The 23279-nt window shown below is 36.2% G+C and overlaps 2 protein-coding genes and 1 long non-coding RNA gene across 3 annotated transcripts; 2 read left to right on the plus strand and 1 right to left on the minus strand.

Annotated features, from left to right (window-relative positions):
• The first annotated feature begins 325 nt into the window (after positions 1 to 325).
• Positions 326 to 10865, plus strand: LOC145558354 (pescadillo homolog). The gene is made up of 13 exons (XM_081619575.1): positions 326 to 430; positions 960 to 1002; positions 1085 to 1170; positions 1617 to 1865; positions 1949 to 2074; positions 2190 to 2274; positions 2584 to 2694; positions 3525 to 3618; positions 5229 to 5470; positions 5965 to 6072; positions 7215 to 7336; positions 8969 to 9188; positions 10346 to 10865. Exons 2-13 carry the CDS (start codon positions 979 to 981, stop codon positions 10622 to 10624), a joined length of 1746 nt encoding a protein of 581 aa, XP_081475701.1. The 5' UTR covers positions 326 to 430; positions 960 to 978; the 3' UTR covers positions 10625 to 10865.
• Positions 10866 to 11184: 319 nt separating this feature from the next.
• LOC145557402 (uncharacterized) lies at positions 11185 to 12477 on the plus strand. Its single transcript, XM_081618585.1, has one exon. The coding sequence runs from the start codon at positions 11185 to 11187 to the stop codon at positions 12475 to 12477; it is 1293 nt and encodes a 430-aa protein (XP_081474711.1).
• Positions 12478 to 21246: 8769 nt separating this feature from the next.
• LOC145559514 (uncharacterized) lies at positions 21247 to 23109 on the minus strand. The gene is made up of 2 exons (XR_014092743.1): positions 22242 to 23109; positions 21247 to 22113 (listed from the first exon to the last, which is right to left on the minus strand). It is a non-coding gene; the product is annotated as an uncharacterized LOC145559514 (long non-coding RNA).
• Positions 23110 to 23279: the final 170 nt, after the last annotated feature.

Here is a 23279-nt window from a genome sequence, read left to right on the forward strand (position 1 = left end):
GATTCTTTTTCGGTGGGGACCTCAATCATCTTGGCGGAAGTTTCTCTCCATTTATTAAAGAAAGAAGTAAAGCCTTCATTCTCTTTTTGTCTTAGCATCTCAAGTTGTCTATGATCGGTTTCAACTTGAATATGAATAGGGATCCAAAGCTAATCAACACGGTGTGCAACAATGGTAAAGCTAGTATTTTAAGATTTTTTAATATTTGCAAGCTAATCCCTTTTCTGTTTTATTAACCATCAGAGACTTGGAGTTGCTCTTAGTAGACATCTGCCCCATTTTGTTTCTTAGACAGATCCGACCCATTTATAACTGTGGCGGGTCGTGTCTTTTAATAGGGCTACAAGGCCTTCAACCCTACCTCTCTTTCAGTTATCCAACGTTCTCCATTGAAGCGCACTTCACGTATCCCCCATTGAAGCAGCTTGAGGTACGTTGTTTGGTTTTTGTTATCATCATATCAATTTCACAAACTAATTTAATTGTCACTGCATTAACTGTAGGTTTCCAAAATCTTAACTATTTGTGCTAAATTCTAAGCTTATGAAACCATCATAACCAAAAGAAATGAAAATTATGAGCTTAAATTGATTATTGAATCCTAAAATTATGTGTTTTTTGAGATAATTGAATCAAAATTGGTCGCAAATGTATTGCACAACCCAATGTTAGGATTCAACTATGAATTTTGACCTCATTTACCTCCTACCCTGCCTTAGGGATTGAAATGTTTGTAGGTTAGGGTTTTAATGAACTGTAATGTGCTTTGTTAATTTTTAGGATTTTATCTAATTTTATTTGTAATTTGTTGATTTTTAGGGTTTTAGAGTGGTTTTGGTTTTGTATTATTGATTGAGGTTTATTAATTTGTATGTTGTTGGATTTATTAGATTAGGGTTTAGGGGTTGTTTTGTAAAGTTGTTCATATTTCATCAGTCTCTTTCCTTCCTTCGTTGCAGTCTTCGACATCAAGCTACCATGCCGAAGCATTACAGACCTGCGGTTAGCTTCATCTCTCTGCTCTGACCCTGTTTCTTCACATTCTTCCAATGCCTCATATTATTCTCTCCATTTTTTTTTTCAGGGCAAGAAAAAGGAAGGTAACGCCGCCAAATACGTTACTCGTTCTCAGGCTGTCAAGAGTCTCCAAGTTACTCTCCCTCTTTTTAGGTCTCATTCATTCACTTTTTTTTTTATTCAATTTCAGTTTCTATACATAATTTTGCTTTTAATTATTATTTGCTTTGTGTTTTGTTTAAACCCTAGATTTTAATTTTTTTTTCGCCATTTATAAAATTGGGTTTATCTTCAATTGCTATGAAATTTCTGTTATTGACTTATTGGAGAGCTAGTTAATTAAATTTCTGTTATAAGTTCCAGAATTTCACTAAAATGGTAAGTCACTATCACTACTTAATTAAGAGCAAAAAGAACCTCTCTTTTAAGGTGGTATATTGGTTATAGTTATTCATTGATAATGGGAATGATTGTGGAGGGAAATGGGAGTTCCTCGATTTGTCCGAGGATTTATTGGTCTTGTAGCTGCATCTGTCGCATTGTGGAGCAGGGTGTTAGGTTATTAATTTGATTTATGCTTGGTTCTTTGTTTTCTACAGGAAAATATGCATTTGGAAGGGTATTTTCCCTCGTGATCCGAAGAAGAAAATAAAAGGGAATCATCAAACTTATTATCATACTAAGGATATATCTTTCCTTCATCATGATCCACTTGTGGATATACACCGTGATATTAGGGCACATGACAAGAAGATAAAAAAGGCTATATCAAAGAAGAATAAGCCCCGTGCTGTTCGTCTTGAAGAACACAAACCTTCTTACAGTTTAGATAGACTTATCTTAGAGAGGTATGTATTTGTGTTTATGACCTTGTTTGGTTTATTGTGTTTTCATCAATCTCAATTTTTTGTCCTGTGTGTGGGGTGATTAGGTATCCGAGGTTTATTGATGCACTTGGGGATTTGGATGACTGTCTTACTATGATCCACCTGTTTGCTGCTTTGCCAACATTACAAAATGAAAAAGTTGATGTAAAACGTATCCATAATTGCCGTAGGTCAGTGATGGTGATTTTTTCTTCTTCTTTGCTCATAATATTTACCTTCTCACCGCTCAACTTGTCATTGACTAATTGTTCACTTTCATATACATGTTTTGTTGGCTCTGTTTAGGTTGAGTCATGAATGGCAAGCATACATTGCTCGGACCAACAAGTTACGCAAGACTTTCATTTCAGTGAAAGGCATCTATTATCAGGTACATTAGGCATGTTTTGACTATATCTATTTCCAATCTTAATCAGAGTATTGAATTTCAGCCTCATCACTGCACTGCTACTGCAGTGTAAATGTGGAGCTTATCTTAGCTGTGATTTTAGGCTGGAAATACTTTAAACATCTGCACTGCCTGTGATAGTGGCTCTTTAACCTGAATTGCAATTGTGATTGCATCTGCAGTTTAATACCTTGGTGTGAATAAATCCAACATTGATTTTACGCCATATTTTTAAGTACTGCATACTTTATATCTGCTAATTTTGTTCAAATGAACTTATCTATGTGTTAGGTAGAGGTGGACGGACAAAAAATTACTTGGATTGCCCCTCATTCAATTCAACAAGTCGTGACTGATGATGTTGATTTTAATGTCATGCTAACCTTTCTGGAATACTATGAGGTAACGATGCTTCAATTTCTTTTCTCTGTCTTTCCTATTTTGGGTTTCTGGTTTTTATTTTAGCTAATTGGACAGAAAATATCTGACTATGTCCAAAAGTAAAGGGTTGATATGATTTTTTCCTGTACTATCTGGTTGTACTGCTATTGATTGATTTACTCCATGGCTTGCATCAAGTAAGCATTATATTATAGATTTTGGCTGTTTGTAGAATTTTTTGGTATTTGGCATACTAAAAAAAAGGAAAAATTGTAAATAACCACCCCTCAAATCACCTAAAATTGACTTTACAGCCCCTATTTTAAATAACCACCCCTTAAAGTAAAAGAAATTATAAATCATTACCACTTGACTAAAAGGTATGGATTTTCATGTCAAAAATTGGTCTACTGAGGTTTTGGGGGTCACTTTGGCCCTTGGGGCTTGATTTGAGGTCAAAACACCCTAAAAAGTATCGAAAATGCCTCATATTGAGAGTTTCATGCAAATCAAGGTAACTTTCACCATGCAAAACGAGACATTTCCGATATATTTTTAAATTCTGACCTCAAATTGAACCCATAGGACCAAAAGTGAACCCCAAAACTTTAGTATTCTAAGTTTTGACACGAAAATCATTGTTTTTATTTTTAAAAATTGAACTTTTAGTTAAGGGGTGGTGATTTCTAATTTTTTTTACTTTAAGGGGTGGTTATTTAAAATAAACAAAAAAAGGGGTGGTAAAAATCAATTTTAGGTGATTTGAGGGGTGGTTATTTACAATTTTTCCAAAAAATAATGCCGGCCTCTCATGTGCTTTGTAATCATTCTTTTTATTATTATTGCTGCAGACTCTTCTTGCTTTTGTGAACTTCAAACTTTACCACTCCATAGATGTGAAGTATCCACCAATTCTTGATCCTCGATTGGAAGCATTAGCAGCAGGTAACAACCCTTCCGAGCTCTCTCCCCTTCTTCCCCTTTACTTAATTCAGTAATTGGATATTCTCAAGACAAATAGTGTTAAAATTTCCGAAATTGAGCCGATGATAAATACGCCTTTGTTGAAGCCGCAATAGTATTAGTATTCCATGGCCTGAGATACTTCACCTGGGTTAATGGTATTAAATTTGGATTAAGTGAGTAACTTAGGCCCATTAACTTTAATCCATTATTCCATTTTCACATCTATTTAGTGAAACCATGTAAAATACAGATGTGTAGGCTTTAAGGAGTAGTAAGGCTGTTAGTTTTTCTGATTTGCAAGAGAATCCTGTGAAAATTTCAGCTAGTGTTATGGCTTTATAATAGAGGCTCTAGTATTCCTCTTTATGCCCACCTGTCTTTGATGTAATATTGTAGGTAGCTAAGAAAAACCTTTCTGTTTGCCTAAGGGTTTTGTTTTGTTTTGTTTTTTTTTTTTTTTTTTTTTTTTTTTTTTTTTTTTTTTGTGTATGGCCTATTCACTTTTATAGATGTATGTAACATTAAAAAACTTTTAATTCTATAAAAATTAACCATTGGATATCAAATAATTTATGTATACTCTTGTAAATGTTTCCTATCCTATGGGTTTGTTGCTGTTGTTGAAACATGAATAACCATTCGTAGCTAGTGGTGAAGTTGAGAAAGACAACAGTACCTTTATGATATCTTTTTTTGACTGGGAAGAGAGAGTCCTTTAGTCCCTTCATGGAGTCTAAATTTAATTAGGGGAGACTATTAATTGTATTGCTTAATTTGGTGTATACATGGGTTAGAGATAGGTTTTTTTTTTTAAAAAAAAAAAAATTGAAACTACATACCAATGCTTAGAGGTTACAATTATTCTTTAATATCTCATTTTTAACTTTTAATTATGTCTATTCTACATTTAAAGTAATCCTCTCTTAGCACCTTTGTCATGGGGGACTTTATTGGAGGAAGTCTTTGAGGAATTGTTTATCATATGAATCACCATGAGTTGATGGTGATGATGCAGTGAAACTGAGAATATCTAAAAGCTGGTGATCAACTCGCTTTTTCATGTGGTTCACTCAACCAGAGATCACATCCCAATGATGACTTGCTTTCATTTATTGGGAGATTATAAGTGTGGGAAATATGTTGTTGACATGGTAGTGCTTGAGTGGGAGATGCGTGTTTTTAAAAAATTCGAATTATGTAAATTCTCAATACAGCATGGTAGAATACATTTCAAATATGGAACTTTGCCTTGCTCTTGGTAATTATAATTGATCTTCTTGGAAAATAGTTTTAGGCTAATATTTTTCATGGGAATTGTCAATTGCCTTGTAATATAAAGGATAATTTTTGTGATTCGGCATGACAAGGGAATATTGTTTCTTGCTGAATCTGGTAAAAAGGCTGTGAAATCCTAGCTAGATACCCTATATATTGTTGCTAAATCCACAATCAAATTAACAAATATGATGTGGTTCATGAATCTTCAGAATGCTATTGAAGGATGCTTCATGTACATAAAGTTTCTTAGAAGCTAATATGTATATATTTTATCAACTTTTTTTTAATACTTATTTTCATTTCTTCTACAGATCTATATGCACTTTCAAGGTACATTGCCAATAGATCCAAGGAGCAAGAAGGCCATGAATTATCTAGTAAATTAGATGAATCACAGCTAACGCTTGCACAACTTCAACATCAGCTGGTCCCTTGTGAGCCTGGAGCGTTAATGCATCTTGTTGAAGAAACTGAGATTGAGGATGATGCGGATGAAGAAACAAAGGAGTGCAGGTCACTTTTTAAGAACATGAGATTCTTCTTGGGGCGAGAGGTGATATTTACAAAATCCCTATTAACAATATTGTTCTAGTCCTAGAATTGATTCAATTGAATATTCTTTTCCTTTCATGCATCACGTGTAAGGCAAAATAACCTGAAGTGGTTACAAGACTTACAACCCTTAGCTAATTAATGATGAATTACTCGGTTACTAATTCTGATTGTGTATATGCATCCTCATGTGCTTCTCAGCTTATGTAGATTGTAGATAGGAATTATTTTATTAAATTTGTGGCTTTGTGTTAGGCCTCCCCCCAGGGGAGGAGGTGATTATTTAAGTGGCCTGGCTTTTTTAAGGCAGTCTAATTTATGTTATTTCTTGTTTGGTTTGTATGTTTTCTTGTGTATATTCATATTATTACCTATTGCTTTTGGTAAAGTTTTTTTTCTGCTCATGTGTTCCAAGTTTTTGCTTTACTTCTCTTTATCTTATGTAATTGCATCATAGTGAATTCACTTTGCATATGTTCAACTATTTGATTATAGGTTCCCCGAGAGCTGTTGCTTTTTGTGATCTCTGCCTTTGGTGGAATGGTCTCTTGGGAGGGAGATGGAGCTCCATTTGAGGAATCTGACACAAGCATTACTCACCAGGTAAGCCGGCAAGCCTGATTTCCCCTGTTCAGTGTAGTGATATTGGTACATGAAGGGTAGTTGTATCCTATTGTTGACGATTTGTGTTACTAACTGTAGAATGTTGAATTATATAAGCTTATTGGGACCCAGCTAACAAAAGTGTGAGAACGAAATATGAAAATAAGGAACTCGTGACATGGGAAATAAACCACTGAATAACAGAAGGGATTCTTTCTGTGTGTTTTTTGGGTCCTCACTTAGTGCCTTTAGTGGTGAAGCAACTCCATTAAATGCCCTCCATTTCAGAAGTACTTAATGATTACTGTTTTCCCACAATTTAATGCAATTGGAGAAAGTATTGATGTAGTGAATTAGTGTAAGATGAAGGTGGATGGAGTAAAAAAGTGTAAAAAGGTGGGTGATTGTAAGTAAAACATGGATATTCTTGGAGCAAATTGAGTGAAATTATGTAAATATTGTGGGGGTCAGAGGGATAAGATAGTAAAAAAAAGTTTGCCGGAAATGGAATAAAAGGAAAGTGCTTAACTTTCTGAAATGGACAATTATAAGTGTTAAGAACTTTCAGAACGGTGGAATCACATCGTTTATTCAGTATTTCTAGATTGATAGTGATAATGTGGGTGAATCTGTGTAATAATGAATTTTATTTTAGGTTTGGCATCTTGCATCGGCGATTAAAGTTTATACAGGGTTAAGAGTGTTTTATGGTGGAAGTTCTGGATTGATAGGAGTACTGAATATGACCGGCATGCTATCAAACTCTTTTCTTTGTTGGTTACTGCTTCTCTTTATTAAGTTATAATTAGGAAACTGATATGCATTTGTTGACTAGATAAGATTGCATTACCGTCAGGTTAGAAATAATGTTGCTGTAAATACTGAATAATTCTAAAGACATTCCCATTACCACATATCATGGTCCTTGCTGATCTATTGATATTCTTTGAAGTAGGATTGCTGGCATGCTATTTTATCATAGATTGTGTTTTAGTTCATAGGACTTGCCTAAAATGTACATGGGTTTAAGATGATTGTATTTTGTGGTCCCACCTGCCCCCTTCTCCTCTTTTTTTTCCTTTATATTGCTGTTTGTACTTTTGAATGGGACTGTATTCTAATAGTATATTTTGGTCCTGTAGATTGTTGATCGTCCGACTCAAAATCATTTGTTTCTCTCTAGAGAATATATCCAGCCTCAATGGGTCTTTGATTCTGTAAATGCTCGTATAATACTGCCTACTGAGGACTATCTGGTGGGAAGGTATGTACTAAAATAGTGTTTTTACCCCTCCCCCCCCCCCCCCCCCCCTCCTTTGTGTCTCCGTTTAAATTTTCTTTGATCCCAAGAATGCTTTATGGCTGCTATTTATTTGCAATATTGACCTATCTTGTGGATTTCTCACTTTTTTTGACTTTGCATTAAACTTGAAAAGGCATGTTCGGTCCTCATATCAAGGGCCTTGGAGGCCTTGACACATGCTATTCTAAAAAAATATGAAAGCATATTTGGATATAAAATGTCTCGGGTTTTTCTACATTATAAGTTTATAACCCCCTAGAATTGGATTTTCTAAGCCATACCCAATGTTTTTGAAAGTTACCTGCTGTATGCCTTAGGTCCAATAAGTGAACACAATATAACCTTGCTGTTAGCCTGTTACCTTGACATTAGGTTCATCATTTTCCTCTTATTGCTCCAATTTGCTGGAAAACATCACCTTAAGTTTATAAATCCTTTCTTCCTCCATCCCTCTTCTCACTCCTATTCCCTTCTTCCATTAAACTCCAACCTCCAAACCACTTCTATCACAACTAGTAGAGCCACTAACACCCTCTCTCTTAATTGCATCCATCGCCGCAACTAGCACCTCAATGGCCACTCAACAATTGTTGATATGCACATACAATTGTCATACATACCCAATAAGCAAATATCATTCTTATTTTATACACACATCTACATCTCCATTAAGCATTAATCCAATAATCAACTGAAAACATGACAAAAATTATACTCAATTACAATTAAACAAAATCAGCATTCCCTCTTTGTAGGCTTAGTCTCCTCCATCCTCCGCTCATATGCTGACTCGTCAAATTTTCAAGGAAAAATGAAATCCTCGAGTTTTTTGGGTGGGTTGTTTTCCTTTTTGGTGCAAGAAAGGTGAGTTGGGTAGTTGAGGAAAGAGAGAGTGGAGTTTTGAATAGTCAGAGTGGGAGAGGATCATGGTGGTGGGTTTGAGGAAGAGAGAGAAAGGAGGGAGGTGGGAGGTGGTGGTTGCTGCGGTGGGAGTGGAGTGAGGATGGTTTAGTTTGATTGTTTTTTTAACCGTTTGTTGATGTGAATCATTGCAAAGGATATGGTGTGTTCAGTTATTGCATCTAATGGGTACTACATGTAACTTTTAAAAACATTGGGTGCAACTTCGAAAACGCAATACTACAGTAGAGATTGTAGAGAAAGAAGGGTATAAGGTCAACTTGTGAAAGCTGATGTTGCCTATGAAACTGTCTTGTGTATTTGTTTATTAGTTGTTAGTGCTAACTCTGCTAAGCGATGTTACTTGGACTTGGGAACACATGTCCGACACGGATACATGTCCAAATGTCTGACTCGGCTATTTTGTGAAAAATTGTAATGCCTTTGAACTAAATTGAAGTGTCTAAGTGTCCTACCCATGTTCGAGTGTCGAGGGTTCGACACGGGTACATGAGGTGAAATGAAGAGTCCGAGTAACATAGGCTAAGCCTCATGATCCAAGGGATGATGAATGTCCATATTTTCTATCATGAAAATCTAATTTGCAGTTCAGGTTTGTTGGCATTGCAGTAAGTTAATGTAAGACTGGAAGAAACTTTAGGTTTGCTGTAGATTAATGCAATTTATGTGCAGGGTCCCGCCGCCACATCTCTCTCCCTTTGTTGATAATGAGGCAGAAGGTTACACCCCTGATTATGCCCAGAAAATTAAACAGCTTCAGGCTGCTGCTAGAAAACAAGTATTGCCAGTACCAGCAATTGGGAATGAAGATCAGAATGACACTCAGAATCTATTGCTGGATGGTGTTGCTGGCCGTGTAGAAGCTAACAAGGCAGCTGAGAGAAAGAAAGAGGTACATTTCTTTTGGAAGTTACTTGTTTGCTTACAATTGAATTGACTTCCACTTTATCCAATTTCATGGAAAGGTTTTGTGGTTTAGAAGTTTTAACTGTGGATGGCATGCTATTAAAGGCTAGTCTAAGCTAAATTCTCTCTCTGTCCCATTTATAAAGATGAGCCTGCACTTGAGATCTGACTAACCTTTATTGGTTTGCTGAAATATTATACTTCCTCTGTTTTTTCACCATTTTTATTATAAGGAAGTTGCTTATTAATTGCACCAATTCTATTATGGTTATATTATCATACACTTTTTGTTTGTGTTCACACACCAAACACCTATTTCACCGTTACTCACAATTGATATTTACCCTTGTTACCTCACTTTTACTCTCCTTAATTTTTAGTCACATCACTCACATGGGCATTTTGGTTATTTTATTCCTTTGTTTAACTTTTTTTTTTAAACAATTCCTTAGTTTAACTTCGTGCTCAACCTATGCAATTTTTTTTTTAAAAAAAAACTGAGGAAGTATCTGGTATTCTTTTACCTGCTTATGTTTCTTTTAAGTTGACACTACTTAAGTTATACTTGCTAATGTATACCTTTAACTATTAATATCTATAATTATCAAAAATTCAAAAATTGTAAAGGTGGTCTTTTGAACCTTTACAATTTTTGTATTTTTGATAATTATAGATATTAATATTGATGTGTCAAGATGAATATGACAAGATCGTACGTGATTATGTTGTCTTTGTGTATAAATGACGGTCAAAAGAGAGGGTGAACAATGCATAAGTCGAAATGTGTCAATTAAAAAGAAGTGAAGTCTTATCAATTATCATTGTTTTAGAATGTGTGGTGTCAAGTTTGGCAATTGGCAGTTAGAGGCTAGACGATAGCAGCTTATAAGAAAGCTACAAAAGGGGTACAGTGCTTCCTAATTTGCAAAATTAGGTCAAATATGTACCACTTTCACTTATATTTTGCGTTATTATGTTCATGAGCGATTATTGATTTAACAAATGTGGGTTGATCAATCAATGATTTTGACATTTAATCTTTAGCCTAAATGCCCATTAAGGGACAAAATCTTATCTTTTAGTTTCGCCTTTGTGTGTTGCTACGCTCTTTGTAATTTTAAAGCTCCTGATTGATGGGTGCAGATGTCAAAACAAGAGAAACAGCATCACGAAGAGATGAAAATGGAACTTCAGGGTGTCAGCCCTGCAACTGGTACTATTCAGAATGGCCAGGCTCCAGATCAAGATCAAGATCAAGCTGATAATGATCAGATATCTGAGGAGCCTGATTTGTCAGAATTGACAATGTCTCGCCGTAAAAGAGGGCTTTATGAATCGATCCGTATCAGTAAGCAACGAAGGAAGGCTAAGGTTGATCATCTTGAGTCTAGAAAACGAAGTATTGCAAAAAGCCAGAAATGAGAAAAGATTGAAGCAGCTCCAACATGCATTATTACTGAAGCTTTGCATATCTGGTGCTGGAAATTAAGTAAATCTGTTGTGAGAAAAATGTAGCATAATTTGTGGTTTAATAGAGGGATGCATTCTATGTTATTGTCCTAAAATTTTGGTAGCAGTTTTTGCCTGAGACAAATCATTACTTAATTTTCTAGTAAATGTTTATTACACCTTTTTATTGCAATTTGCAAAGGTTGTTTCCAGATCTCTGGACGTATGCCTCCTCTTAGCTGCATCTTAGCGATGTCAATAGGATGTAGATGTTGGTTCCTTCACAGCCTACCTTTGTCCACTGAAAATCCATCTCGCAAGCTATATCATGTTTTGATTTTACCTAGCAAAACTGCTACTTATGAATTTATGATAGTAGTTTTACCTTTCATATATATATTTAGTGAAGTTGCTAAAATTAGTACTACCTTTATAATTTATTACTTGTGGTGGGCCTCAGACTAGAAGTCAACTTCTGGGAATCAGCATTGACAACAAGGGAAGTTCAAGCATCTCTATTCCCTCTATCGATGATGGAAATTTATCCATCGAAACAAGCTCAGCAATGGGAGGATTGGAAGATTGCCCTTCCACCTATCCCTCCGAAGGAACTCAAATCTGATTTTATTCAACTCCCCTCCTTTCCAAATTTAAACATGAAAGTTGTTTTATGGAATGTTCGAGGTGCGACAAGAAATGACTTTATCCCACATGCTTGGGATATTATTGCTGCTCATAAGCCTTCTATCTTTATCATTTTAGAGGCTAAAAGTAATGGAGTGCGTGCCTTAGAAGTTAGTAGACTTTTAGGGTTCAATGGTCTCCGTTTTATTGATCCAAATGGTACAAGGGGTGGGATTTGGCTCATGTACAATGACAAAGTTGAACTAGTGCTTTACAACTCTAACACAATCAATTTTTTCCATGCCCTTTTCAAGTTCAAACCTCATAACAATGAGGTGCTGCTCACTGGTGTTCATGCTCCGTCAAATGCTACGGAAAGACACCGCCTCTGGAACAATCTCAGAAACAACCTTCCTCCCGATGACACTCCTTGGATGCTCCTTGGAGACCTTAATGAAGTCACCTCGCCAGCTGAAAAAATGGGGGGAAGGAACTTCAAAATGTCGCAATGCCGTGATCTCAATTTGCTTGCGGACGCGGCTTGCTTTGTCGATCTTGGTTTCCATGGAAACCCCTTCACTTGGCATAACGCTAGAGAAGGGGCTGCTAATATTCGTGAGAGGTTGGATCGAGCAATGGCAAACCCGAGTTGGCTCAATACCTTCCCTAACACTCAGGTATTTCACTTACCTAGAACCTTTTCTGATCATAATCCTCTCCTTGTTACTTTGTTTAATAATAATATCTCTGGTAATTATCCTTTTCGTTGTAAAGCAGCATGGCTAGAACACACTGCCTTTAAATCCTTTTTTACTAATAATTGGTCTTCTAACAATTTTGATTTTATTAAAGGAAGAGATGAATTCCTTCGAAATGTTAAAAATTGGAATTTTAATGTTTTTGGTAATTCTACTAGGATTAAAAATAATCTAATTAAAAGAATTGATGGTATTCAACGTAGCCTTTCAAAACGTTTTTCGAACTTCCTGTTCAATCTGGAAAAAGATTTATTAAATCAGTTAAACTTAATTTACCAAACTGAGCGTATTTCTTGGGCTCAAAAATCTGGGATGGATTGGCGAAAGTATGCTGATTGTAATACTAAATTCTTCCATATCACTGCTAAAATTAAGAAATCTCGTGGCAGGATCCTTTGTTTAAAAACTATTGATGACGAGAATGAACCTTGGATTCTTGATTAAACGATTTTAAAAAATATGGCCAGGGATCACTTTATCAAAATTTTCTCCTCGGTCATTATCCAACCTGACCTTCAGCTTCTTAATAGATACTCATACCCTAAGGTTATAGATTCTGATATCTCCATTAGTCTAGGTGCTATTCCCCTTCCTGATGAAATCAAAACCAATCTGCTGGCTATGAATTCTATTAATCCTCCAGGGCCGGATGGGATTCAAGCTATTTTTTTCCAAAAAAATTGGGATGATATTGGTGCTAGCATATGTGATTTTGTCCAAACCTGTTTTCGTAATGGTTGTATTAGTAATGGTATAAATGACTCTTACCTTTGCCTTATCCCTAAAAAAGAAAGCCCTACTACCATGGCTGATTTTCGGCCTATAGGGCTTTGTAATACCATTTACAAATTAATTACTAAATGTATTTCCACTCGGTTAAAACCTTTAATGAATAATCTCATTAGCCCTTACCAATCTAGTTTCATCCCTAATAGGTCTATCGATGAAAACATTATTATTATCAAAGAAGTTGCTCATCTTTTCAATAAGTCTTCTAAAAAAGCTAACATTATGGCTCTTAAAATTGATTTAGCCAAGGCTTTTGATAGCATTGAATGGAGTTTCATTGAGGACACCCTTAGGGCTATCAATCTCCCTAATAACCTTGTTGATCTTATTCTTAGCTGCATATGCTCCCCATCTATGTCGGTCCTTTGGAATGGTCAAATTACTACCTCCTTTAAACCTTCTAGGGGTATTAGACAAGGTTGTCCCCTATCCCCTTACATCTTTGTCCTTTGTCTAGATCGTCTTTCTTGTATGATACAAGAAGTTGTTAATAATAAATCGTGGAAAGCCATGAAAATTGCTAAAGATTTAGAAATCTCTCATCTTTTTTACGCGGATGATGTTTTCCTCTTTGACAAAGCTAACCTTGACAATATTAATGTGATGATGAAGGTTTTGGATAATTTTAATAAAATTTCCGGCCTATCCATTAACATTCATAAATCCACCATTATATTTCCCAAAAAGATGGATTTTAATATAAGAAAGTCTATTTATGAATTTTGTAATATCAAGAATACCACCTCCTTTGGAAAGTATTTGGGGATTATGATAAGCCCTAACAAACTCAAAATTGGAGACTATTATGACCTTCTAGATAAAACCTCTTCTAGGATTAAAGGGTGGCAAAGTAAACTTCTCAATATGGCTGGCCGATCTACCCTCATTAAATCTGTCCTTAATTCCTTTCCTATGTACGCTATGCAAACTAATGTTCTTCCTAATGCTATCACCAATGAGCTCCAAAAAAGAATTAAAAAATTCCTTTGGAATAGGGTTGATAAAAATAGATACATCCCTAGAACTTCTTGGTCTATCGTTTGTGACCCTATTAATGGGGGTGGTTTAGGTATTAGAAATCTCAAAATATGGAACCTTACCTTCATGGCCAAAGCTAGGGTGGAAAATTCTTACTCAACCAAACAAATTATGGGTCCAAATTTTATCTAAAAGATACCTTAAATACTCCAATTTCATCGATTGTCTTCCTAACTCTAACAATTCTACCATTTGGAAAGACATTCTTCGTGGTAGAGACATTCTTAAAAAAGGATTAGCCATTACCATTGGGAATGGGGAGGATACCTCTATTTGGTTCCACCATTGGATTGGTGAAAAACCTTTCTACAAAGATGACTCCATCCTTATCCCCAATAATAAAGGTCATTGGAGAGTCTCGAATATTATTAGAAACAACAAGTGGTATCTCCAACCCATTTCTCACCTTCTACCTCATAATATTATCACCTCTATTCTTGCTACCCCTCTACCCTCCTTTCACTCCCCTAAGGATAAACTTAGATGGTCTCTTCACCCCTCCGGTTCCTTCACCATCAAATCAGCTTATTTCTCTTCTCTTCCCCTCCCTAGCTTCCCCTCTTCCTTCTTAGCTAATTTTCCTTGGTCTTCTTTGTGGAAAACTAAGATCCCTTTTAAGTATAGGATGCTCCTATGGAATATAATTAGACAGATTCTTCCAATAGGGACCATTCTAGCTACCAAAATCCCCCACTTTGACCCTATTTGCTCTAGGTGTAACTCTTCCAATGAAGACTTTATTCACCTCTTCAGAGAATGCCCTTACTCTTCAGCTCTTTGGTCTATTATTTTTGAAAAGTTTGCTAAATCTGATTTTAACTACTCTGAATTTTATAATTCTGATTTTGAAAATTGGATTACTTTTAATTTGGATTTAAATCACTCTTGGAAAATCATTTTTTGCCTTGCTCTTTGGCATCTTTGGTCAAGAAGGAACAAAATGATTTTTGAAGGAATAACTGATTCCATATACTCTTGCTTTAATAAATTTCACCACGATTATTGTATTACCTTGTCTATATCTCAGGCCATTCATGTCAATTCTGCTGCTGCTTCTTCAAGCTCTCCTAAGTTTTGGTCCCCTCCTCAAAGGGGATATTACAAGCTGAACACCGACGCTTCTTGGATTAGCTTAGGAGTAGCAGGTGCGGGTGGTGTCATTCGCTGTCACTCAGGCAAGTGGCAAATTGGTTTTGCAATGAGAATCAACGCTCTTGGTCCTGCCTCTGCTGAACTTATGGCAATCAAGGAGGGACTGATTACCTGCTATGCTAGAGGAATTCGCTTCCTTGAACTGGAAACTGATGCTCAGGCCGTCAAATATATGCTTGAAAATCCAATCTACTATATTGACCATGAGCTTTGCAACCTTATAAATGATGTTGTTACTCTTCTAAACAAGGATTGGAGTGTCACGATTCTTCATGTCAAACGCCAAGCTAACAAACTTGCTCATGGCTTAGCTGAAATTGGAAGATTGAGATCTGAAGATGACACGGGTTACCATTTCTACTCTCCTGCTACTCTTTCTTCAACCTACATGGAAGAACTTGCTCACTGCGTTGCCATGGTGGGTGACTCCTGACCAAGCAGATGCTACCTCTCACAGGCCTGCTACTACTGCTGCGGACCTCTTTCTGTCAACTGAAGATCTTGCTCGTGCTGCTGCTGCTACTCCTTTTATTTCTTCTTGCTTTCAATTTCTAGTTCATAAACTTATGTTTGTTATTGTCTTTAGTTGCTTAGCTAAGATTCTAAGGCATGGTAATTTTCTCCCTTACGCAGCCTGGTCTCTTGCTATGCTTTCTTCCTTTTGTTTCCTCTGGTTAGTGCAGGTCACCCTGTACACCCTTTTGAATTATGGTTCTCAGGGATGCTCCTTAATCACCCCTATGTAATATAATTTCGTCTCTTTTATTAAAAAAAATTATTACTTTCTTATGGAAGTGGGATAGATTGGAAAAAATAATAATAATAATAAATCAAAAGTAAGTACAAGTGGGGAGAAGAGAATATGTAAAATACGTAGTATTAAAATATGATATGAGGGGATTATTAGTGGGGAGGAAAAACAATATCATAAATATTCAAAAAAGAAAATAGAGCAAGTAATAACAAATAGTGTAAAAAAAAAGTAAAGCAAATAATAAATTACGGAGGGGTAATATGATACACATAAAATGGTTGTATGTTGTTTCTACATACAACAAATATAAATTGAATTTCAATGGAATTTGGGTCTATTATTCTAACCAATAAAAACATGACAAATTGGAGTTGTATGTAGGGACCATATACTAGCCTTTATCACATTCACTTGATTTTTACTTATTTGATTTTATCTGAACTTATTCGACCTTATTAGAATTTATTTTAGTTATAAATTAAACTTGGGTAATCTTGATTAACCCTTATCACAACTTATCTGAACTTATTTTTCTTGAACTTGTCTTATTTAAACTTATTTTATCTGAACTTATTAACCCTTATATTAACTTATCTGAACTTATTAATCCTGACATTAGTGGAAATAAGGTGAACAAACAGGGTCGTAACTTCTACTTAAATAGCGGTTTTGTCCTTCAATAATCAAGAATAAAATATGTCCACTCTGAGTTTACAATTCTACATGGACAATGAGATGGGGTAGGTTGGGTTATCCGTGACCTTTATTCTTCGGAGGTTTTGGGTGGAGGAAGTAGGGCCTTTTTGCTTGGGTCGACATTACAATTTGAGCTACAAACTTGTTTATGAGGACTTCAGGCGGCAGTTCACAAAGGATTCTTGAAGATTCAGATTCATTCTGATTGTGCGTCTCTTCTTTCTTTGATTCTGAATTCAAATTCAATGGACATTTCGGTTTGGTGGTTCATTTTGGAATTGCGGGCGGCTGTTGAGTCTTTTTTGGTGTGTTAAATTCGTAAAGTTCCTTGGTCCTGGGTTTCTCTGGCTCACTTGTTAATTAGTTGGTTGCGCTCGACGACGACAATTGTTGTTTTTTCAATTTTAGTTTGTTTCTTACTATTGCACTTTGTTTTTTCTTTGATAGCTCTTTTATTATAATTAATTTCAAACCAGAGGTCACTAGATTGTACAAAAACGGGTATGAAACTTGCTATAATCTTAAGAAAGAAATTGATAAAACTTATTCCACAATACTAATGGACAACACTAATCTTAAGAAAGAAATTGCAGAATATCAAGAATTTAAGACAGATGCAAAACCTGCCTTAAAGCTTGTGCCTTGTAGCATATGGGTAAGCCACAAGTATGCTTACGGTTTACAAGTTCCTTAAAAACTTGTTGGCGACTCTTTTGCTCTATCTTCTTCCCTTTTGGACGCCACCGTACTTTAGTGTATGATCACAGTGGGGTTCAAGCTAGTGTGATTTAAGGCTTGAATTTATTCCCTACACTACCCATGTTGTTGCCTTGACTTTTTGTTGTTTTATTAGCCACATTACAAGTCTATTTTGCCCAATTGGTTACTAGTCCCAAGCTTGGCTTGGGGGAGCTATTAGTGAGTGAGGTGAGGGAGTTTGTAGCGTGCTTATTATTTGCTCAATTTGGGTGGGTTTTTGAGAAGTTGTTTTGTTTTTGATCATGTTTATTTTTGATGAGTTTGAGAGTTATATTTTCTTGATAAAATAAAGCATGATGTTATGGAAAAAAAAAGAGAAGTTCAAGAAAAAAAATGTAAAAAAAATAAGTGAACTTCAATAGAAAAAAAAAAAGAAAAAAAAAGATGTTCAAATGTTCTAGTTGGAGGTTGATCAAAGGAAAAAAAAAAAAAAGAGCTTCAATGAAAAATTCAAGTTTGGAAATAAAGTTTGTTATTCACTACACTTCATTATTATATTTCTATGAGTGAAGTTGTAAGTGTTGGGATTGTTTATTATGTTTGGAGTATATTTGGTTGATGTTAGAGTTGGTTATGTAGGAGATGTTGATCATTATTTATTTTGATTATGGGCTTTATTAGTATTCGCTCCCTTAAGCATAGCTTTATCTCACTTATTCCCAAATTTATCCTACCCTTTACCCTAGCCTTACATTACAAGCTTTAAAGACCTTCCGACCTTTGTGCATAAAATTGTATGAATGTGAAAGTGTTGTTTATCAATGCAAGTTATGATTTGACATATTTCGAGTCGACTAGTAGGTTGAGCGTTCATTGTTTTATACGCACGAGAGTGTGAGTTGGGAGGGCATTGTTCACATAAAGGGTTGGTTGGAGAGCGATCGAGTACATCTTTTACTCGCCACATAAATGAGAGTTGAGTGTGTGAGCACTAATCTTGAATTCTATATGCTCTTGTGGTTTGCTCTATTTGACAATTGTTAGGGAAGATTGGTAGTCAGATGGATTTGATTGGTTGATGTTGAAGCATGTTTATTTGATTTACCCTGGATCGTTTGTGCTTGATTTTTACTTTTGGGGTGAAGCATATTTATTGATTCATTGATGAGATCTTTGCTTAGGGACAAGCAAAGGTTTGGCTTGGGGGAGTTTGATGTGTCTATTTTATATAGTATTTTACCCCCGTCCCTTGGTCATAATTAGTAGTGTTTTTGGCTCTTTAGAGCCACTTTTATTACTAATTGGTGTTTTCTAGTGTTTTCGTAGATTTGGTTGACTTTTGCAGGGATTTACACTTTTGGAGTATTTTCCCGAGGTATTTTGGAGCAATCACAAGCATTGGAGAAGCACGACCGGATTTTATAGCCCAGGGTCGGTTAAAGCCATCGAACCGGTGATTAAGGGCTCGGTATAGTTGATACCGGGGCATTTGGACCGAGTATTCAAGACCGGAAGAGAAAACTCAGATTGACCCGAAGAATTGGAGCCCAATCGTAGTCCAAATAGTGGCCCAAGAGAGTCGCCCGGCCAAAGAGGCTGGCGCCCGGAGGCGCGCCCGGCCGGGCGCGAGATTCAACTTGAAGAGCAAAAAGGCGCGCCCGATCGGGCGCGTGCAAATATTAGGAGACGATTAGCGTCGTTTTATTTTGTTTTAGTTTAGGATTTGTACGGAGTATAAATACTCCTCCGTAATACGATTTTAGGGGATCTCTCTCTCTCTCTCTCTCTCTCTCTCTCTCTCTCTCTCTCTTTTACTCTCTTAATTGTTTTATTAGATTTCTTTCTCTAAAACCTTTGTTCTTAATCTACTCTTAATTCCAGATTTATTTTGGTAACGATTTCTCTTCTCTTAATCTTAGTTGTTTATTTTATTCCTTTAATCATGTCTTGCTTTATTGCTTTGATTAGTTTAGTTTCTATTATGTGTGAGTAGTTTTCTTTCTAGGGTTTATGGGGATCCATAAATAATATGAAGGGGTAATTCATTGTTGTTAATTATCAATGCTAGATTAATTTCCTATTGATTGATTTAATGCTATGTGACTAGATTAGGCCTGATCTTTTATGCATGAGTTTGACAATATTGATTCGAGATTCGACAGATGAGAATTGATGTTTAGGTCTAGTTTCAATAGGCAGGTTAATTTATAAATGGTTAGGTCGAGATTTGAAAGACGAGATTTAATACCAGTAAATTAATTGTGTGATTATAATACGTAGCGAAAGCCCTTTATAATCTTATTAATATATGCATTGATGAATGATTATTATATTCTACCTTGGAATATTATTTATTGGTGAACCTATGCTCTAGATCCTTTTATATATTATTTTCTCCTTATTCTTGATCTCCGTAGTTTAGTTTATTATTCAAATATAAATATTGGTTACCTCATAATCTAGATTATATTAGTTAATTAGGAATAGAAAGATCCGTTTCTCTGTGGATTCTACCCTACTTCCCTATCTACATTAGTTAGGGGATTTAGGAATTACTTTTGATTTGGGGATACGACTCTTCCCTGTCAAGAATTCTAGAGAGAGAAATATGACAAAGTGGAAATTAATGTAAAGTATAGTTGGTAAGCATATATATTGAGTTGTTGTTAGTAGACGAGTGAAATAATAAAATAAATATTGTAAGTGGGATTGGTAGGAGAGATAAATAATACGGAGTAAAAAACTACTGTAAGTGGGGTTTGTAGGAGAGATATATAATAAAATATAAGTGGGTGGTGGGTCCTTATTTGATAAGAAAGTGTTACAATTATTATAAAACAGATGTAAAAGGAAAGTGTTGCGACTATCACAAAATGAAGGAGTTAATATTTGGATTCATTTGGAAAGCAACATTCATTGCGAAATATTATGTCCGAAATGTCTTACGCCTTTTCTGGTATGCAACAATTGAAGAAAGTTGTTCCATAGGTTGAAAATAGAGTTGACAATCCTAACCCGACCCTAATGACCTAACCCGTGACCCGAAAACGTAAACTGAAATTGACCCGAACACAAAGCTGACTCGACCCATAACCGACCCGAAATGGAGTTGACCCGATACTCGAATTGACATGACCCGAATAAACCCAACTCATAATTGAACCGATACCCGAAGCGACCCGACCCGATTTGATTGACCCGAACGGACCCGAAACCCGAAGTGACCCAAACTGTACCCGAAATGACCCTTCCCAAAATTAACAAATACTCAAAATGACCTAATTGATTTAAGGCTTAATTACTTTACCCAAATAACCACTCCATGAATCTGGCATGTTTACTTGTAGTGTCCTCACTTCTACGCACAACACATTTATGCTCTGTTCTTTTGAGCTGCTCTGCTCTGCATTGCTTTGTTCTACTTTAATTTGCTCCGCTGAGTCCTACATTGCTTAAATCTGCTATGCTATGCTCATCTTAATAATAATAATAATAATAATAATAATAATAATAATAATAAAAATAAAATTTGTTCTGCTGATCCATGTTCTGCTCTGTCCAGATTCTCAAAAGAACATGCCTTAGTGTTCATACTAATAGCACAAATCCATCTACCTTACCGGTCATGTATCTTGTAGACATAATTAAATAAATATTATAATAAGTATTTGGCTACTCCAATTGTTGAGCAAACTTGAATATTACATGATAATCAAAGAGCTACAAAAATGAGATTATAGTTTTCCAAAATTACTCTAAATACATGCAACATAAGATAGTGATCATAATGAATCTTATGTGATTCAATTGCTATATTCTTTTTTTAATGTACAACTAACAATATTCATGGTCAAAGTCTTATATTGGAAAACGTGCATAGTTAAAATGAAATCCGAAGAACTTTTGAGACGGAGGGATTATCAAACTGCATAGTAGCTTTACAAGAAGGTAGAAGCAACACTAGAAAGAAGTAGAGCGGTGAGTGCATCTCAAAATTGAAAATGAGCACAAATCTGTAAAAGTGAATGAGATGAACAAATAAAGAGGAATTTGAAATACGAAGTACCGTATTAGTATGAAGTATATTTTTAGGACTAACATTATTTATTTATTTTTTGACAAAGTGGAAAAAGGAGACTAGCCCCAACGGACTCGAGACTACTACAATTAAAACAAGGAGAGAGTTTAGCTCTCTTAGCCATACTAACACAAGAACTATACCAGGGGATAGGGGTACAACTTTCAGGACTTGCTAAGCAAAACAAATATGGGAGATGACAAACTCCATCGTAAACACTATCCATAATATCGGAGATGATAGGACTTTTGGACCTTTGGGATCCGTATCCTTATGAATTTCATAATGCCTATCCTGATAGAATTAGTATATTGGTTAAAGAAACTCATCAATGTCTTTTCATGATTGAAATTCGAATAGGATAAGGTGGAAACCATAAGGGACTGACTCTCTCAATGTCATATAGTATGACTCTCTCTCTCTCACTTTCCCTGTTTCTTCTATTTCTCTTACTCTCTGATGCTCTTATTAACTGAGATGCTTAGGGTTGGCCCATGATCATCATTTCGGTTCCACCCCGGAACAATTATCGCTGTGATTCACAGGGTCACAAACTAGGCTAACATATGATTCATTGATTTCCCCCTTTTTGTTGTGGTTGGGTAGTGAGACAAGATGGAATCAACACCCCTCTTACCATTGAGCTTACTACCCTCACAGCCTAGGCCCTTCACTTTCTCCAACTCACGGAGGATGTCTTGGTTACTAGGCTTGCCTTGGCTGCCTTGCCAAGGTCATAAATTCATCATAGGCCTCTTTCAAGTTTGAACTCCACTAAAGCTCTTCTATAAAGTGCTCTAGGATTTCTATTATCAAACTCAATGACTAAGGAGCAAAGTTGCTTAGTTTGTTCATAATATTGGACCTTCACATGCTGCAAGATTCAATTCCAAAGCAATAGTAAGATTTCATAACATAAATTTATTGTCCTCATTCATAAGTAATCCAAAACATAGAAATTTCAATCCTCGATATTCTTAGCCCCTGCAAAGACAAACTCACCATTTTTAAAACAAAGGTTACCCGGCCTCCTCTTTCAAGTTCTTATCTTGATTGTAGATAGTTCGGGGACAATTATTGGTAGCAAAATTAACTGTACTTTTATTGTAATTGTCATTTAGGTGAATAAGTGCAACGACATGTAGCAAATTTTGGCAATCCATCTTCCACAATAAGAGCTAAAAGAGGAAGAGAACATAAAGAAGCTAAAACTTACATAAGCTCCTAGAAGAGGAACAAAGAGTTTATTAGGTTTGTCAACACCGCAAAACCGATCACAAAATAAGCCCAAATTACCGCAAATTGCAAACTCGTCAGCAAGAGTCCAAAGGCGGTGCATCAACAATCGATTCAAACCTAGGTCTCTTTGGGATTGATGGCCGTAGTGGCTAGCCGGCGACCGATGAGAAGGATCGACCGACTCAGCTCGCTGGCAGCCTATCACAAGCGTGTTGAGTTCTAAGCTTGGATCAGGGAATGAGGGAATTAGGAAAATTGATCTGGGTAAAACTGATTTGGGGGTTTTCGGTTCAACTCATGAGGTGCGGTCCCGAAATTAGAGCATACTTTGGTTGGCATGGGGTAATCGAAATGGAATGAACAAAGGAAAAGAAAGAGGATGGAATGAAAATCCGTTAAATTTCTTATGCTGTTTGTTGTAAAAAACAAAGGGAATCAAACCACTAGTTCCACCACCAGACCACCCCCACACAACAACCTATCTTCTTCACTTCCGACCTTTTCTAGCTATCCCACCATTCGCTGCGCCTCTCCCACCACCGTCGCTCTTCACCGCCTCTCTCAGGTTCTTCGCCGCCTCTCCCAAGCCCTCGCCAACCCCCCGTAAAACTCTCCCCTTCCCTAAAAAACATCCCCCAACCCCATAAAACCCTAGAAACCCCTCCTTATCCCCGTAAAACCGTTGTTCTAGGGTTTTGATGGTGGAGGGATGGACGGACGACTAGAACAACGGTTTTACGGGGATAAGGAGGGGTTTCTAGGGTTTTATGGGGCTGGGGATGTTTTTGCGGGGAGGGGAGA

The sequence above is a fragment of the Chenopodium album genome, chromosome 9 (genome assembly GCF_948465745.1).
Source record: "Chenopodium album chromosome 9, dcCheAlbu1.1, whole genome shotgun sequence".
Taxonomy (NCBI): domain Eukaryota; kingdom Viridiplantae; phylum Streptophyta; class Magnoliopsida; order Caryophyllales; family Amaranthaceae; genus Chenopodium; species Chenopodium album.